The 19,638-nt window shown below is 44.5% G+C and overlaps 1 protein-coding gene across 1 annotated transcript in view; it reads right to left on the bottom strand.

Moving 5' to 3' along the window:
* The window catches only part of LOC129825365 (actin-related protein 10-like), a 30,817-nt gene that overhangs the window by 6,108 nt on the left and 5,071 nt on the right, over positions 1-19,638 (bottom strand). Inside the window, exons 3-6 of the mRNA XM_055885422.1 lie at positions 2,071-2,153; positions 1,801-1,909; positions 1,179-1,354; positions 866-945 (exon numbers count right to left, since the gene is read on the bottom strand). Coding sequence (XP_055741397.1) covers positions 866-945; positions 1,179-1,354; positions 1,801-1,909; positions 2,071-2,153 — 448 coding nt within the window. The remainder of the gene's footprint in view (positions 1-865; positions 946-1,178; positions 1,355-1,800; positions 1,910-2,070; positions 2,154-19,638) is intronic.

Consider the following 19,638-nt stretch of genomic DNA (forward strand, 5'->3'; position numbering starts at 1 on the left):
TGGTACTGTAGTGGTGTGGTTCAGTAGTGCAGAGAGAGAGGTGGTCTATGTTATGCCTGTTGAAATTATTTATGCCATCAGGCCTGCCTAGCCCTGCATCAGCTAGCTAGTGAGCTACTGCTGCTCTTCATAGGAATTCACTCTCGGATCAGAAAAGAACAGTACTTCCAGGATACAGTACACAGGGAGAAAAATAATTCAAATAGGCCATGTGTGTGTGTGTGTGTGTGTGTGTGTGTGTGTGTGTGTGTGTGTGTGTGTGTGTGTGTGTGTGTGTGTGTGTGTGTGTGTGTGTGTGTGTGTGTGTGTGTGTGTGTGTGTGTGTGTGTGTGTGTGTGTGTGTGTGTGTGTGTGTGTGTGTGTGTGTGTGTGTGTGTGTGTGTGTGTGTGTGTATATATATATATATAACTAAATGGCCCATTATTTAGAAAGTATTTTTTCTTCTCCGTGATGTTACATACAAACCAGTATCTGCTTTGCTTCAATATATATTATATATATATATTAAATATAGAATTAAAAAGAGACGGAGCAGGTCCTTCCTTTCTTTCACATCAGGCAAAAGCAACGACTTCTGAATACAAAATGTTGCATGATTGATTCACCCAGAGAGAGCAATTATAAATTCCTTCCTTCCTCTACATATAACAATGGAACACCAGCATCATTATGAAGCTAATTAGGAAAATAAATTAACAAGACTGCCAACAACAGCTATTCACAATGCATGATATAGCCACAGCAAGAAAACAAGAGGATCCATGGGACGGCTGAGACAGTTTATACAATGACAAAGCACTGCTTGAGTTGTACGGTAAGTTACTTATGTTTTTGACAAGTAGGTTTCTGATGTCGGGGTCTTACCAATGACTGTAGGTAGACTCTGTCCAGTACTGGAGTCTGAGTCTACTGTACACTGTTCCACCAGGAGCCCATCCAACTCCCTGAGGGTTAGAACACATACAGGCACTTAGAACAAAGGGGGGCAAGTACCCCTGAAAGCACACACCTTGATACACTTGATTCTGTCACAGTAGTCAAGAAACTGGGGCTTGAAACACACAGCTCTCAAGAGGTGAACAAAAGGTTGTTTCCCTGAAGTTCAGTACGTGACACAAGCAAAGTAGCACACACGGCAACATCTTTACACCATCTCAAACACATGCACACTACTTACTTATGAATGGCCTTGCCACCCAAAGGCAGGGCTTCCCAGGCTGACAGGATGGGGATGCACTCATACACAGGCAGCACCAGTGTCTCAGTGTAGCCACAGTCCATCACCAGGCCTGAGTTGATGCCCAGAGACATGATGGACATGAGGTGACTGGGAGCAAACAGCACTGAGGGCACCTGGAAAACAGAAGCATCCTCCTAAACATCCATTGCCTGATCTGAAAATATAAAATCCATGCCCCTTTGTGTTCCAAATACTATCAGGTGTGAGCACTATGGAGATGGCTCCATCTAGCCTCCCTATTGGCTTAGGGGAGCATTACATTCACCATTTAGCTTACACCCATCTAGTTTGGGTTAGGAGAAGGGGATAGCATTTTTGTACCAGGTAAAGTGGTTCTACACATAAGAGGCTGAGTTTACAAAGGCAGTCCATTTCTGATATTTTTTCCAATAATTGGTTTTGACCAATCACATTAGACCATTTCACATTTGATATTTTTCAGAGCTGATCTAAATTGGTCAAAATAACAATTAGTGGAAGAAAAAAAAGAGATCAGAATTGGGCTGCATGTGTAAATGCACCCAGAGACATAGATCATTGGTCCAGCTGGTCTCAGTACCTCAAACTGTTTGAAGAAGACCTTGGTGAGGGTTTCTCTGAAGTGGGAGGGACAGAGGATGGACTCGATGATCAGCACTCTCCTGTCACGGGGGTTCACCAGCAGATGCCTGGGCAGGACAGAAAGGTAATAGACAGACATTCAATCATCAATGTTATTATGGCCTGGGGTGCATCTCCAAAATGGCTGACTCCCATGGTTGCTTTAATGTTATTGCCACTGATGTGTCAGTCATTACACACACTACTAGCTATGTCAAAAGCTCCTTACCTGAAGTAGAGCGTGTGGATGAACTCCTTGAGGTTGGAGTAGAGTTCCTCTGTGTTGATGTTGTACTGAACCACTTTGATAGACTGTGAGAGAAGGCACACCGACAGAAATGGTTATAGATGAGGCTGTCCATTTCAATACTCTGAGTCGGTATTCATGTCATATGAAGGAATTCCCCTCAACCACGCGCACAAATTGGGGGGGAAAAATTATTCTTTACCATTGACCCCCATTGTAAAAGAGCCAACTATGTCAATTATTTTATTACACAGAAATAACAAAACATGCCGAAAAGCTGCTGTGTTGTTGAGTGCCTTCGGAAAGCATTCAGACTTTTTCCACATTTTGTTACGTTACAGCCTTATTATAAAATGGATCAAATCAAATGAATTCATCAAATCTACACACAATACACCATAATGACAAAGCGAAGAACAAGTTTTTAGAAATGTTTGCAAATGTATAAAAAAAACTGTAATACCTTATTTACATAAGTATTCACACCCTTTGCTATGAGACTCGAAATTGAGCTCAGGTGCATCCAGTTTCCATTGATTATCCTTGAGATGTTTCTACAACTTGGTGTCCACCTGTGGTAAATTCAATTGATTGGACATGATTTGTAAAGGCGCACACACCTGTCTATATAAGGTCCCACAGTTGACAGTGCATGTCAGAGCAAAAACCAAGCCATAAGGTTTAAGGAATTGTCCGTAGAGCTTCGAGACAGGATTGTGTTGAGGCACAGACTGGGGAAGGGTACCAAAAAATGTCTGCAGCATTGAAGGTCCTCAAGAACACAGTGGCCTCCATCATTCTTATATTGAATAAGTTAGGAACAACTAAGACTCTTCCTTGAGCCAAACTGAGCAATCGGTAGAGAAGGGCCTTGGTCAGGGAGGTGACCAAGAACCCGATAGTCACTCTGACAGCGCTCTAGAGTTCCTCTGTGGAGATGGGAGAACCTTCCAGAAGGACAACCATCTCTACAGCACTCCACCAATCAGGCCTTTATGGTTGAGTGGCCAGACGGAAGCCACTAGTCAGTAAAAGGCCCATGACAGCCTGCTTGGAGTTTGCCAAAAGGCACCTAAAGACTCTCAGACCATGAGAAACAAGATTCTCTGGTCTTACGAAACCAACAAATTCTTTGGCTTGAATGTCAAGCATCATATCTGGAGGAAACCTGGCACTATCCCTACAGTGAAGCATGGTGGTTGCAGCATCATGCTGTGGGGATGTTTTTAAGCGGCAGGGACTGGGAGACAAGTCAGAATCGAGGCAAAGATGAACGGAGCAAAGTACAGAGAGATCCTTGATGAAAACCTCTTCCAGAACGCTCAGGACCTCACACTGGAGGCGACGGTTCCAACAGGACAACGATCCTAAGCACACAGCCGAGACAACACAGGAGTGGCTTCGGGACAAGTCTCCGAATGTCCTTGAGTGGCCCAGCCAGAGCCCGGACTTGAACCAAATTAGCAATCATTTCTAAAAACGTTTTGCTTTGTCATTATGGATGATTGATTGAGGAAAATTAACAATTGAATACATTTTAGAATAAGGCTGTAACGTAACAAAATGTGGAAAAAGTAAAGTGGTCTGAATACTTTCCGAAGGCACTGTATATGTAACCTGATCAAAAATCCCGACCTACGGTTCGCAATGCTCCCATGTGGGGAAATGGAGCATGCGAGAAGCGCACTGTGGCTTCAGGCTATTCAGTGTGTAAGAGTGCGAAATTGTGGGGACCCTTTGTCCAAGTAGGCTACACACAGCTATGTGTGTATAAACATTTAATCACAGGTAAGACATTTAACTTGTGAAGTAAGGTCTGTAACTGCACTCACTACTTGTAGCATTATAGTTGGTTTGTTTGGGTTGTTGGTCTTGGCTATCTTAATAATGTTCTGGTTGGTAGCTAGCTAACCCTCAAGTGGCTAATGTACATGAAAAGAGGCATGAGGGAAGCCCTACAATATTATTTTTTTCTAAGTAGTGAGAATACTTTTCAACATTGCCTGCTACCAAGAAATCTTTAGACATGTTGTACTTTTCTTTAATGTAGTTTTGTAATGGACTTAAACAAGCAGACAATAAGAAAATGTTGTTTGAAAAATGTCAAATTTTTGTTATGAGCTAATGGGGTAATCAAGGTAACCATGGGTTGTTTTACCCACAGGCAAACGGGGCCGCAACATCCCATATTAATTACCAGAGCATGTGAGCGGAGTTGAGCAGTTGGAAATCCCGCTCATGTCCTTTCCAACCGCTCCATACTCACAGGAAAAGAAACTGCCGGTCCAAATTCGCAACATTATTTTTTTATTTAAATAATCACAATTTAACTAATCTATTTATGTGACTACCTGGACCTACCATTTGGTTATGAAGTATCGAAACCAAAATATATGGATTTGAATGAAAAGTATTTGAATAAACACGAAAAGGTGAATGTAAGAAGCACTCATCATTTCAAATAGGCTACATGTCATATTAAACAGCATATAAACACTCTAAATAGGTCAGGAGCCAGACAGGCAGCCTAAGAAGGAATGAAGATGAATTATTTTGGCTATATTATTTAAATTATTTCAAGGCTATAACCTACAAAGAAACGCACGTATTTGCGAGTGCGACACAATAGGCTGGTAGGGACAAAGCGCTCAGAATTTAAAAACATAGTTGTATTAAATCATTATAGTCTACAAATTGCACACATAGGCTGTGACTTACTTAGAATTTAATACAAAATTAAAATAAATATTACTTATTAGTGTCTTTGAATTCATTTTTAGAAACAAGTTTAAGGACAGACTCCGGAAAGAAACGGAGGAAGTGACAGATAAAGGGCAGGTAATTAATAACATGATGGAGTCCAGTTGAGTCCGATGAAGCGCTGATACGCGTAATGATGGTGACAGGAGGTGTGCGTAATGATTAGCAGCCTGGCGACCTCGAGCGCAAGAGAGGGGGAGCGCGAGCAGACGTGACAGAGTTTGTCCAGTCTGTGGCTTCAGGTTCATGCAATGGTGCCTGGAGAGCAGGCCAGCAGCGCAGAATATCCTCGCTACACCGGCAAAGCCACTGGGGATGCTAAACACCCCTTTGGCTACTCTTGCCAGGTAGAGATGCGAGTTATTTTTATTTGTCTATAGGTAGGCCTAATGGTTTTTAGGCAAAATAATCCAATCAAAACGGAGAGCTCCTTGAACGTGGGAATATTCCAGGCCTATTGGGATCAAAATCAATGATGGCCTATTGTATACAGATAACAGAACAAATTGAACGAAACGTTTAAGAGATCAGATTTTTGGTTTATTAATAATTTGCTATAATGACAGCTATCTACAGCAGCACAGAAGTAGACTAAAAATGCATGCTGGGCTGGGCATGGCCTGAGCACGTGAAGTGAGCGCTACTGGGGCAAAATTGGAGCGGGTGAGAAGGCCGACGCTCAGCTTTTGGGAATCTTGCGCCACGCTCCAATCATATTGGGATCGCTCTGATCCGCTCACATATTCTGGACTATACTCCCTGTCCATAAGTTAAAATGGAACTGACAGCATTTTAGCAACATTAAATCTTATTAAAATCTGTCATTCAAGGAAGAATGACACCTTTAAAAAAAGAATAATAATAATAATAATTTAAAAAAAGATTCTGACAAGCGACCGCTGAGATATGCTCGTTTTGGGAATATTTAGCAATGATGTATAAGGCGTTTGTGAAAGCAGCCATGCGTTTGGACAATTAATAGACCCTGCACTAAATAAAACATCCGTCTCGTACAGGACCAGACTCTACGCAGACTGGTGCACCATAGCCAATCAAAGCTACAGTAGGCCTTTACGCAAACAACTCATTTGCCACACAGGCCTGCCATCATTCACTTTGAACTGGATGTTTGCAGGCAGTTCTAACAGCGCGACTTTAGATCAGTAGAATGCATTCGCCAAAAGCCACCCGAATGGTTTTCTGCAAATATGTAAATACCACAGGAGTTCTATTACATTTGGTAATTTTACAGTCCTATTGACCAAACAACCATGAAAAGGGTAGGCTCTCTCTCCCTCAGTTAGGCACACCAACAACTAATGCTAGCCAGAGCAAAATTAGCTAAAATCTAACGAAGGCACATTAGATAAACCCTCAACTTTTTCTGCTAATGGGCCGTGAAACTTGCACTGATAAACGATGGGGAATTGTAGCCTTCTGCAGCTGCCTTGTCCCAAACAAGCACCCAAGTTAATTGGCTAGTTGGCTAGCTAGCTACCAGACACAAATGAGGGAACACCACACTGACCATTTTACTCGCCCTAGCAGAGCTGATTAGGGTGTTTTCATGTTAGGCTGAGAGAGGATCTCATGTCAGATGATGTGGAAACAATATGGTTACAGGTTCATGTGCCTCACCTAAAGCCTATTCTCGTAGGAAGTTGCTATAGACCACCAAGTGCTAAAAGTCAGTATTTGGACTATGTGTGTGAAATGTTGGATAATGTTTGTGATATCATAAGAGAGGTATATTTTCTGGGTGTCCTAAATATTGACTGGTTGTCATCAAGCTGTACACACAAAAATAATCTCCAATCGCTAACCAGACTGCAATCTGGTTCAAGTCATCAGTCAACCTACCAGGTTTACAAACAGAACCTAAATCATCCATGAGCATTGATCAGGTCTTTACTAATGTTGCAGAAATCTGCTCTAAAGCAGTATCCACACCCATCGGATGTAGTGATCATAATATAATAGCCATATCTACAAAAAACAAAGTTCCAAAGACTGGACCTAAAATTGTGTATAAACAATCATACAAGAGGATTTTCAAGGATTCCTATGTAGAAGATGTGAAATATATTTGTTGGTCGGATGTGTGTAATGAAGAACATATGGACACTGCACTTGAAGAATTTATGAAATTGCTTCTTCTGGTTACTGATAGGCATGCTCCCATCAACAAACTGACTGTTAGAACTGCCAAATCCCCATGGATAGATGAGGAATTGAAAAACTGTATGGCTGAGAGGGATGAGGCAAAGGGAATAGCAGATAAGTCTGACAACACAGCAGACTTGCAAACATACAGTAAATTGAGAAATCACGTAACTAAATTAAACAAACAGAAGAAACTATACTATGGAACACAGATAAATTATATAAAGAATGATAGTAAGAAGCTCTGGAGTAGAGGTCGACCGATTAATCGGAATGGCGGTTTTTTTTTTTTACACCTTTATTTAATCTTTATTTAACTAGGCAAGTCAGTTAAGAACACATTCTTATTTTCAATGACAGCCTAGGAACGTTCTGCCTCGTTCAGGGGCAGAACGACAGATTTTTAACCTTGTCAGCTCGGGGGATCCAATCTTGCAACCTTACAGTTAACTAGTCCAATGCTCTAACACCTGATTACATTGTACTCCACGAGGAGCCTGCCTGTTGGCGAATGCAGTAAGCTAAGGTAAGTTGCTAGCTAGCATTAAACTTATCTTATAAAAAACAATCAATCAATGACTGTCATTGCTCCAATGTGTACTTAACCATAAACATCAATGCTTTTCTTAAAATCAATACACAGGTATATATTTTTAAACCTGCATATTTAGCTAATAGAAATCCAGGTTAGCAGGCAATATTAACCAGGTGAAATTGTGTCATTTCTCTTGCGTTCATTACATGCAGAGTCAGGGTATATGCAACAGTTTGGGCTGCCTGGCTCTTTGCAAACTAATTTGCCAGAATTGTACGTAATTATGACAACATTGAAGGTTGTGCAATGTAACAGGAATATTTAGACTCATGGATGCCACCCGTTAGATAAAATACGGAACGGAATAAACCTTTTGTTTTCGAGGTGATAGTTTCCGGATTAGTCAAAGGTATATAGTTCAGAGAGAAATAGTCGACGCGTTATAATTCCTGTAATAACTTGCGGCTGAATTTGAAAGGGGTTCCTTCGTTATTTTACCGTTCATGTCTTCCATAGAGAATGTCTTGATCTACTTCAAATAAGGTCTGTGTTTCGTGCAGGCATAAACTGCCTCAACGTTTTGATACCCGTGTAAATCTCACTAGGATAAGGTAACGTTTGTCAACATATTTTCATAAATCCACTCTACAATTTTTTAAATCTTCGCTTATATTTAGCCAATATTGATCAGAGTTACCTTGTCATATGGATATCTACACAGTTATAAAATTGGCACGGTGATGTAAGCCTACAGGAAACACAGACCTTATTTTAAGTGAATCTAAAAATATCCTATGCAATAAATGAAGGAACCGCTTTTCAGATTTTGCTAGGTGTCATGGGAATTATGACTCGCACTTTGATTGTCAATTCTTACCATGCCAATTATTAAAATAGGATTTCCTGCATATAGAAATTAAGGTTTTTGTTTTCAACATTCATCACAGGTAACTTAAACTCTATTTTTATTCAAACAGTTGAGAGTATTTGTCTCCTAAGCAGACTCTTCAGTATCATTGTCACTTCAGAGCTGTGTGCGTGTGTGTGTATTTATGTATTATATTAAGTTAAAATAAGTGTTCATTGTTCATTCAGTATTGTTGCAATTTTCATTATTACAAAAATGTGTGTGTGTGTATGATATTAATATATATATATATAAAAACATTTTTATTTTTATAAATCGTCCGATTAAATCAGCTTTTTTGTCCTCCAATAATCGGTATCGGCATTGAAAAATCATAATCGGTCGACCTCTACTCTGGAGTACTGTAAATTAAATTCTAGGCAAAAAAAGCAAATACAGCTCCATCCTGCATTGAGGCAGATGGCTTGTTCATAACAAAACCCTTTGATTATTGCCAATCACTTTAAGAACTTTTTTGTTGACAATATTAGCGGACTTAGGCATGACATTCAAACAACAAATGCTGAGCCTTCATATTCATGCATAATGGACCAAATAATGAAAGACAAGCACTGTAGTTTGGAGTTCCACAACGTGGTTGTGAAAGAGGTGAAAAATTGTTGCTATATATAAATAAGGACAAACCACATGGTACCGACAACCTGGGTGGTAAATTGCTGAGGTTGGTAGCGGAATAGATTGGGACTCCTGTTTGCCACATCTTCAATTTAAGCCTAAAAGAAGTGTGTGCCCTTGAATAGCAGAGCACCCTTTAATGGTTCAAACAGCCGACCAATCAGCCTGTTACATAGGGCGGCGCACAATTAGCCCAGCGTCGTCCGGGTTAGGAGAGGGTTTAGGCGGGGTAGGCCGTCATTGTAAATTAAGAATATGTTCTTAAATTACTTGCCTAGTTAAATACATTTTATTTATTATTATTTATTTATTTTACAAGTGCTTAGCAAACTTTTGAAAAAAAATTGTGTTTGATCAAATAAAGTTATTTTACAGAAAACAAATTAACAACAGACTTTCAGCATGCTTGTAGGACACTCAACATGCTCGGCACTGACACAAATGACTGATTTCCTGAAATAAATTGATAGTAAGAATGTTGTGGGAGCTGTTTTGTTAGACTACAGTGCAGCTTTTGATGTCATTTATCATAACCTATTGCTGACTTTTTTTTGCTGTTATGGATTTGGATCCTCTACCTTATTATGAATAGAGAGTTACACATCTAATAGAATACAGAGGGTTTTTCGTGAATGGAAGCCTCTCTCATGCAAATTCAGTTGAATGTGGTGTACCGCAGGGCAGCCGGATAGGACCATTATTGTTTTCTGTTTTTACAAATGAACTTCCACTGACCTTGAATAAAGCCTGTATGTCTACGTACGCTGACGAATCAACAGTATACGCATTGGCTGCAAAAGTAAAATAAATAACTGAGACACTTAACATAGAGCTTCAGTCAGCTTCAGTTTTAGAATGGGTAACTGCAATAGGCTGGTGCTAAATATCTTAACTAAAAGCATCATTTTTTGTGACAAATCACTCGCTCAACGCTAAACCTTGTTTAGATCTATCATTGAAAAATGTGGCTATTGAGCAAGTTGAGGAGACTAAACTGCTGGGTGTAACCCTAGTTAGCAAGCTGTCATGGTAAAAACATATAGACCCAAATGGTTGCTAAAATGGGAAGAGGTCTGTCCATGATAGGGCGTTGCTCAGTCGACCAGACAGGTCCTACAGGATCTAGTTTTGTCGTAACTGGACTACTGCTCAGCTGTGTGGTCATGTGAGGCAAAGTATGACATAGGTAAATTGCAGTTGGTCTAGAACAGTGGTTCCCAAACTTTTTATAGTCCCGTACCCCTTCAAATATTCAACCTCCAGCTGCGTACCCCCTCTAGCATCAGGGTCAACACACTCTCAAACGTTGTTTTTTGCCATCATTGTAAACCTGCCACACACACACTACACATTTATTAAACATAAGAATAAGTGTGAGTTTGTCATTTCCCACGAGCCGGGTTGTGACAAAGAGCTCTTATAGGACCAGGGCTCAAATAATAATAAATCATTTTGCTCTTTATTTAACCAGCCTACATATAAAACCTTATTTGTTCATAGAAAATTGTGAATAATTCACCACAGATTAATGAGAAGGGTGTGCTTGAAAGGATGCACTCTGCAATGTTTGGTTGTATTGGAGAGAGTCTCAGTCTTAAATAATTTTCCACACACAGTCTGTGCGTGTATTTAGTTTTCATGCTTATGAGGGCCGAGAATCCACTCTCATATAGGTACATGGTTGCAAAGGGCATCAGTGTCTTAACTTCTTTGGGATACCCCCCCTTCTTCTCAATTTCCACCTAAAGACATACCCTAATCTAACTGCCTGTAGCTCAGGCACAGAAGCAAGGATATGCATATTCTCGGTATCATTTGAAAGGAAACACTCTGAATTTTGTGGAAATGTGAATTGAATGTAGGAGAATATAACACAATAGATCTGGTAGAAGAAAATACAAGGAAGTAAAAATACGTTTTCTGTTTTTTATTGTTGCTGCATATTTCAAATGACCAAGAACAGCCAAACATACAGATAGGATGCTGAGGATGATTTGAATGAAGAACATAAGATGGCAACAATAGCCGAGCAAAGTTTTAGACAGATAACTTTAAAAATTAGCTACATGACATTCAGCATTAAGTCACCCAGGTGTCCCACACAAATGTACCCAAGTGGCCGAATTGGTACAGTGATACATTTTGAAGGAAATAATTATATACAAAATACATTAATGCTATTCTAACACACCCCCAAAAAATAAATAAATATATATATGAAGAAAAAAATATATGAATAAATAAATAAATAAATATGAAAATAAATAAATAAACAAACAAACAAGGGTAACTATTTACAAATGTTCTATTTACAATATTGTATATTTTATAAATAAATAAATAGATAGATAAATATTGTGAAGACCCTCAGCCCTCAGTCCTGGTGCCATGGCCCATAGCAGTCTCTTTCTGCTGTAAAGCAGAGGCTTACTGAACAGGTGGTGCAGGTGATGGGGCATTTCCTGTGACAAAGGGCACAACGTCGCCTCCCCACTGTGCCCTTTTTGCCCTGAAGCACATTCATGCCTGCAGAGATGAATCTGGGCAGGTGAACACCACTGGTTGATGGAGAAGAAGGTGCTGTAGTGAACTTTCCTGGATGAGCAGCTCCCTGAAGGCTAGCTGTGAGATGGGGGGCTGTCTCTATCAATTTCCTCTATAATTTGGGTTAAATCTGTATATCTAGACTTTGTTTTAGCTTTTCCTGATTTATTCGCCATAATTTAAATATATAAACTTGTTGAAAATGCTATTGAATATGTACTGCTATGCGTAACACTCGTGGCTCCGTCAAGTAGGATTTGCAATGGCGAATGAACCTCTTTTACGCCAGAGTTTACGACAAAGGCTGGTCTTAAAACATATAACCATTACATATTGCCGTTTACCTCAGCTCATTGGCTATCTTCCAAGCTAGATTTCAAGATGATCAGTGGTCATTGGGCCAAAATACAGTCAATCAACGATAGACCGGTCCTACCATTGGTGCGCAATGAGGTCATTGATTGGTGTCTTCAAATCGGTTTGTTTCGGTCAATACGACCCGGGAAAAGAGCCATCATGTATGGTTGTGTTAGTAACAACCAGAGGATTGCAATGAAATCAACCATGACTGGATAAACGTTTGTTTAGTGTGTGTAATTACCACGAACGCTTCGTCCAAAGTTGAATGAGAGGGAAATCACGACGCAACCGGTTTTCAAATGTTTCGTGTTAGGCTATAAAAATAGATTTTATCAAACAAAATGAACATTCACTATGTAGTTAGGACACTTGGCATTGCCACCAGAAGAAGATCTTCAATGGTAAGCGATTTATTTTATTGTTATTTCTGACTTTCGTGACGCTAATGCTTGGTTGGAAAATGCTAGTAATACTTGTGTGTGTTGGGCGCCGTCCTCAGAAAATCGCATGTTTGCTTTTGCTGTAAACCTTTTTGAAATCTGACACAGCGGCTGGATTAATAAGACGTTCATCTTTTAAATGATGTAAGATACATGTATTTACAAGAATGTTTAATACAACGAATGGTGTATTTAAAATGTTAGCTCTCTGCAGTTTCACCGGATGTTGGCCTGGTGGGACGTTAACTTCTCTAGGGTAGGTGAGACGCTAACAGCCGATTTGCCAAGGCAGGACACTCTGAGTGCAGCCCAATCCAGAAATCTGGCAGTGGCTTCTGATTAAATAAAATTTTCACAGAACCGCTTGTTGCAATTTCGATGAGGCTCTCTTGTTCAGATATCAATAAGTGGACTGGAGGCAGGGCATGATAGGGATTACGAATCCAGTTGTTTGTGTAATCCATTTCGGGAAAGTACTTGGCTCATTCAAAGATGGCGTAGCAGTCAGACATCTTTGTCTTTGTCCTGTTGTGTCCCTTGTATATATCTTTTTATATCTTTTTCTTTGTATATCTTTTAAAAATATTTTCCTAAACATCAACTTCTAAATACTCTCCTGCAACCCGCCTCACCCAATGTGGCGTGGATCTGTTTTTTCTAAAGTATTTCTATTTACTTCGGATCTGGAATCCCTCAACTGAAGCTAGCCAGCTAACTAGCTACCAGCTATCAGTCAGCAAACCACTGCTAGCGGTCATCAGCTAACCTTTAGCTCGGAAAGCTCTCGCCAGTTCGTACAACGTGACTCAAACCAGAGCATAACGGACCTATTTTTTTCTCTCCATATCCCCGGATTCCTACCGCAAACTCTGAACATTTTCATCTGGATCTTTGCAACTAGCTAACCGCAATCCCGGGTGACTACTCCTGGCTAGCGTTTCCATACCGGAGAAAGCACCAATTAGCCTGAAGCTAGCCCGGCTAGGGCTCCTGGGCTACCACCGAAGCCAACTCCTGGGCTACAATATCCGGACCCCTTCTACTGCCGGTACGGGGCAAGGAATCCCGCCGATCCTCTACAGCTGGAATACCAACATAATCTGCCTGAGGATTCCAACAGGCCCCTCAGGCGCGACGTCCGCTGAAGGCCCATTCTGCTAACCGCGGCCAGCTAGCTACCTAGAGCTACTTGGAACCCTACTAATCCACGACTGGTCTATCAATGTCACCGCACGAAGAGGCAAAAACAGACTTACCTCCATCGCAACGTCCCCCAAAGGTCCTTCTGCTAACTTGCTAGCCACAGTCTGCTAGCCCCGGTCTGCCAACTGCTAGCTTGTTAGTCCCGGACTACTAACTGATAGCCCCGGCCTGCTAGCTGTCCCCAGCCAGCTCAACCACTCACTGGTCCCATATGATCACTTGGCTACGCATGCCTCTCTAATATCAATATGCCTCGTCCAATACTGTCCTGGTTAGTGATTACTGTCTTATTTCACTGTATATATCATCCTAACTAACTCGCCCTCCAAATACACCTTTGCTGTTTTCAATCAAGATCTCAGCGATCACTGTCTCATTACTTGCATCCGTAATGGGTCTGCGGTCAAACGACCACCCCTCATCACTATCAAACGCTCCCTAAAACACTTCTGCGAGCAGGCCTTTCTAATCGATCTGGCCGGGGTATCCTGGAATGACATTGACCTCATCCCGTCAGTAGAGGACGCCTGGTTATTCTTTAAAAGTGCCTTCCTCACCATCTTAAATAAGCATGCTTATTTCAAAAATGTAACTAGGAATAGATATAGTCCTTGATTCATTAGCATCGAATAGCCCCTGTGATATGCAACTTTTCAGGGAAGTTAGGAACAAATATACCGGTACACAGGCAGTTAGTTTTCCTAAGGTTAGCTTTTTCAAACAGAAATTTGCATCCTGTAGTACAAACTCAAAAAAGTTCTGGGACACTGTAAAGTCCATGGAGAATAAGAGCACCTCCTCCCAGCTACCCACTGCTCTGAGGCTAGGAAACACTGTTACCATCGATAAATCCACTATAATTGAACATTTCAATAAGCTGCACCTGTACATAGCCCATCTGTAAACAGCCCATCTATCTACCTCATCCCCATACTGTATTTATTTATTTTGCTCCTTTGCACCCCAGTATCTCTACTTGCACATTCATCTTCTGCACATCTACCATTCCAGTGTTTAACTTCTCTGGGATATGTGGGACAGTAGCGTCCCACCTAACCAACAGCCAGTGAAATTGCAGGACGCCAAATTCAAAACGACAGAAATCTCACAATAAAAATTCCTCAAACATACAAGTATTATACACCATTTTAAAGATAAACTTCTCGTTAATCCAGCCAAAGTGTCTGATTTCAAAAAAGATTTATGGGGAAAGCACACCTTGCGATTATGTTAGCTCAGTACATAGCCACAGAAAAACATAGCCATTTTTCCAGCCAGAGAGGAGTAACAAAAAGCAGAAATAGAGTTAAAATTAATCACTAACAGTTGATGATCTTCATCAAATGACACTCATAGGACTTCATGTTACACAATACATGTATGTTTTGTTTGGTAAAGTTCATATTTATATCCAAAAATCTGAGTTTAGGCGGGACGCTACTGTCTCACTTGGCCAAAAGCCAGAGAAAATGCAGAGCGCCAAATTCAAATAAAATACTATAAAAATCTAACTTTCATTAAATCACACATGAAAGATACCAAATTAAAGCTACACTGGTTGTGAATCCAGCCAACATGTCAGAATTCAAATAGGCTTTTCGGCGAAAGCAAACGATGCTATTATCTGAGTTAGCTCTATGGTAAACAAAGAGACATAAGCATATTTCAACCCTGCAGGCGCAACACAAAACGCAGAAATAAAAATATAATTCATGCCTTACCTTTGACGAGCTTCTGTTGTTGGCACTCCAATATGTCCCATAAACATCACAAATTGTCCTTTTGTTCAATTAATTCCGTTGATATATCCAAAATGTCCATTTATTTGGCGCGTTTGATCCAGAAAAACACTGGTTCCAACTCGTGAAACATGACTACAAAATATCTCAAAAGTTACCTGTAAACTTTGCCAAAACATTTCAAACTACTTTTGTAATACAACTTAAGGTATTTTTTTACGTAAATAATCGATAAAATTGAAGACGGGATGATCTGTGTTCAATACAGGATTAAAACAATCTGTAGCATGCTTTCTGGTCACGCGCCTCTATCTAACAGGACACTTCAAGTGACCCTGATTTAAAATGGCCGTACTTCTTCATTACACAAAGGAAAAACCCTCAACTAATTTCTAAAGACTGTTGACATCCAGTGGAAGCTGTAGGAACTGCAAGAAGGTCAATTAGAAATCTGTATTCCCAATGAAAACCCATTGAAAAGAGAGTGACCTAAAGAAAAAAGAAATCTGAATGGTTTGTCCTCGGGTTTCGCCTGCTAAATAAGTTCTGTTATACTCACAGACATGATTCAAACAGTTTTAGAAACTTCAGAGTGTTTTCTATCCAAATCTACAAACAATATGCATATCTTGTCACGTTCCTGACCTTATTTGCCTTTATTTTACTTTGTTTAGTTGGTCAGGACGTGAGCTGGGTGGGTAGTCTATGTTATGTGTTTCTATGTTTAGGTTCATTGGTAATTAGCCTTATATGGTTCTCAATCAGGGACAGGTGTTTGACGTTTCCTCTGATTGAGAACCATATAAAAGGTAGGCTGTTCACATTGTTTGTTTGTGGGTGATTGTCTTCCGTGTTTGTGTCTGTGCACCACACGGGACTGTTTCGTTTGTGTAGTCTGTACCTGTTTGTGCGTTCTTCGTGTATATGTAAGTTCTCTAGTTCAGGTCTGTCTACGTTCGTTTTGTTGTTTTTGTATTTTCCGAGTGTTTTCCATATTATTCTTTTCCTTAATAAATATTCATCATGTCTGCATACAACGCTGCATTTTGGTCCGACCCTTACTCCTTCTCCTCATCCGAGGAGGAGGAATTAGACAGCCGTTACAGAACCACCCACCAACCAAGGACCAAGCGGCGTGGGAGAAAGCAACAGCGATCGCAGGATTCATGGACATGGGAGGAAATATTGGACGGAAAAGGTCCATGGGCACAGCCAGGAGAATATCGCCGCCCTCGTGAAGAGCTGGAGGCAGCTAAAGCCGAGAGGCGGTGGTATGAGGAGGCAGCACGGAAGCGAGGCTGGAAACCGGTGAGTCAAGCCCAAAAATGTATTGTGGGGGGGGGCTACAAGGGAGTGTGGCGAAGTCAGGTAGGAGACCTGCGCCAACTCCCCGAGCTTACCGTGGAGAGCGAGAGTACGGACAGACACCGTGTTATGCGGTAGAGCGCACGGTGTCTCCTGTACGTGTGCATAGCCCAGTGCGGGTTATTCCACCTCCCCGCACAGGCAGGGCTAGATTGAGTATTGAGCCGGATGTCATGAAGCCGGCCCAACGCATCTGGCCACCAGTGCGTCTCCTCGGGCCGGCATACATGGCACCAGCCTTACGCATGGTGTCCCCGGTTCGCATACACAGCCCAGTGCGGGTTATTCCACCTCCCCGCATTGGGCGGGCTACGGGGAGCATACGACCAGGTAAGGTTGGGCAGGCTCAGTGCTCAAGGGAGCCAGTACGCCTGCATGGTCCGGTATATCCGGCGCCACGTCCCCGCCCCAGCCCAGTACCACCAGTGCCGGCACCACGCACCAAGCCTCCTGTGCGTCTCCAGAGCCCTGTTCCTCCTCCACGCACTAGCCCTATGGTGCATGTCTCCTGCCCATTACCACCAGTGCCTACACCACGCACTAAGCCTCCTGTGCGCCTCCAGAGTCCTGTGCGTCCTGTTGCTGCTCCCCGCACTAGCCTGAAGGTGCGTGTCCTTAGCCCGGTACCTCCAGTTCCGGCACCACGCACCAGGCCTACAGTGCGCCTCAGCCGGCCAGAGTCTGCCGTCTGCCCAGCGGTGCCTGAACTGCCCGTCTGCCCAACGGCGCCTGAACTGCCCGTCTGCCAAACGCCGCCTGAACTGCCCGTCTGCCCAACGGTGCCTGAACTGCCCGTCTGCCCAACGCCGTCTGAACTGTACGTCTGCCAAGCGCCGCATGAACTGACCGTCTGTACTGAGCCTGCAAAGCCGCCCGTCAGTACTGAGCCTGCAAAGCCGCCCGTCAGTACTGAGCCTGCAAAGCCGCCCGTCAGTACTGAGCCTGCAAAGCCGCCCGTCTGTACTGAGCCTTCAAAGCCGCCCGTCTGTACTGAGCCTTCAAAGCCGCCCGTCTGTACTGAGCCTTCAAAGCCGCCCGTCTGTCATGAGCCTTCAGAGCCGTCCGCCAGACAGGAGCAGCCAGAGCCTTCCGCCAGACAGGAGCAGCCAGAGCCTTCCGCCAGACAGGAGCAGCCAGAGCCTTCCGCCAGACAGGAGCAGCCAGAGCCTTCCGCCAGACAGGAGCAGCCAGAGCCTTCCGCCAGACAGGAGCAGCCAGAGCCTTCCGCCAGACAGGAGCAGCCAGAGCCTTCCGCCAGACAGGAGCAGCCAGAGCCTTCCGCCAGACAGGAGCAGCCAGAGCCTTCCGCCAGACAGGAGCAGCCAGAGCCTTCCGCCAGACAGGAGCAGCCAGTGCCGCCAGCCAGCCATGAGCAGCAAGAGCCGCCAGCCAGCCATGAGCAGCCAGAGCCTTCCACCAGACAGGAGCAGCCAGTGCCGCCAGCCAGCCATGAGCAGCAAGAGCCGCCAGCCAGCCATGAGCAGCCTGAGCCGCCAGCCAGCCAGGACCTGCCAGAGCCAGCCAGCCAGGATCCGCCAGAGCCAGCCAGCCAGGATCCGCCAGAGCCAGCCAGCCAGGATCCGCCAGAGCCAACCAGCCAGGATCCGCCAGAGCCAACCAGCCAGGATCCGCCAGAGCCAGCCAGTCCGGTGCTGTCCCTCAGTTCGGAGCTGGTCTTCAGCCCGGAGCTGCCCCTCAGGCCGGAGCTGCCAGTAGTCCAGAGTTGCCCCTCTGTCCTAAGCTACCCCTCTGTCCTGAGCTACCCCTTCAGTCATGAGCTACCTCTCTGTCCTGAGCTGCCCCTCCAGTCCAGAGCTGCCCCTCCAGTCCAGAGCTGCCCCTCCAGTCCAGAGCTGCCCCTCCAGTCCAGAGCTGCCCCTCCAGTCCAGAGCTGCCCCTCCAGTCCAGAGCTGCCCCTCCAGTCCAGAGCTGCCCCTCCAGTCCAGAGCTGCCCCTCCAGTCCAGAGCTGCCCCTCCAGTCCAGAGCTGCCCCTCCAGTCCAGAGCTGCCCCTCCAGTCCAGAGCTGCCCCTCCAGTCCAGAGCTGCCCCTCCAGTCCAGAGCTGCCCCTCCAGTCCAGAGCTGCCCCTCCAGTCCAGAGCTGCCCCTCCAGTCCAGAGCTGCCCCTCCAGTCCAGAGCTGCCCCTCCAGTCCAGAGCTGCCCCTCCAGTCCAGAGCTGCCCCTCCAGTCCAGAGCTGCCCCTCCAGTCCTGAGCTGCCCCTCCAGTCCTGAGCTGCCCCTCCAGTCCTGAGCTGCCCCTCCAGCCCTGAGCTGCCCCTCCAGCCCAGAGCTGCCCCTTCAGCCCAGAGCTGCCCCTTCAGCCCAGAGCTGCCCCTTCAGCCCAGAGCTGCCCCTTCAGCCCAGAGCTGCCCCTCCAGCCCAGAGCTGCCCCTCCAGCCCAGAGCTGCCCCTCCAGCCCAGAGCTGCCCCTCCAGCCCAGAGCTGCCCCTCCAGCCCAGAGCTGCCCCTCCAGCCCTGAGCTGCCCCTCCTGCCCTGAGCTGCCCCTCCTGCCCGGAGCTGCCCCTCCTGCCCGGAGCTGCCCCTCCTGCCCGGAGCTGCCCCTCCTGCCCGGAGCTGCCCCTCCTGCCCGGAGCTGCCCCTCCTGCCCTGAGCTGCCCCTCCTGCCCTGAGCTGCCCCTCCTGCCCTGAGCTGCCCCTCTGCCCTGAGCTGCCCCTCTGCCCTGAGCTGCCCCTCTGCCCTGAGCTGCCCCTCTGCCCTGAGCTGCCCCTCTGCCCTGAGCTGCCCCTCTGCCCTGAGCTGCCCCTCTGCCCTGAGCTGCCCCTCTGTCCTGAGCTGCCCCTCTGTCCTGAGCTGCCCCTCTGTCCTGAGCTGCCCCTCTGTCCTGAGCTGCCCCTCTGTCCTGAGCTGCCCCTCTGCCCTGAGCTGCCCCTCTGCC

The sequence above is a fragment of the Salvelinus fontinalis genome, chromosome 27, assembly GCF_029448725.1.
Source record: "Salvelinus fontinalis isolate EN_2023a chromosome 27, ASM2944872v1, whole genome shotgun sequence".
NCBI classification, from domain to species: Eukaryota; Metazoa; Chordata; class Actinopteri; order Salmoniformes; family Salmonidae; genus Salvelinus; species Salvelinus fontinalis.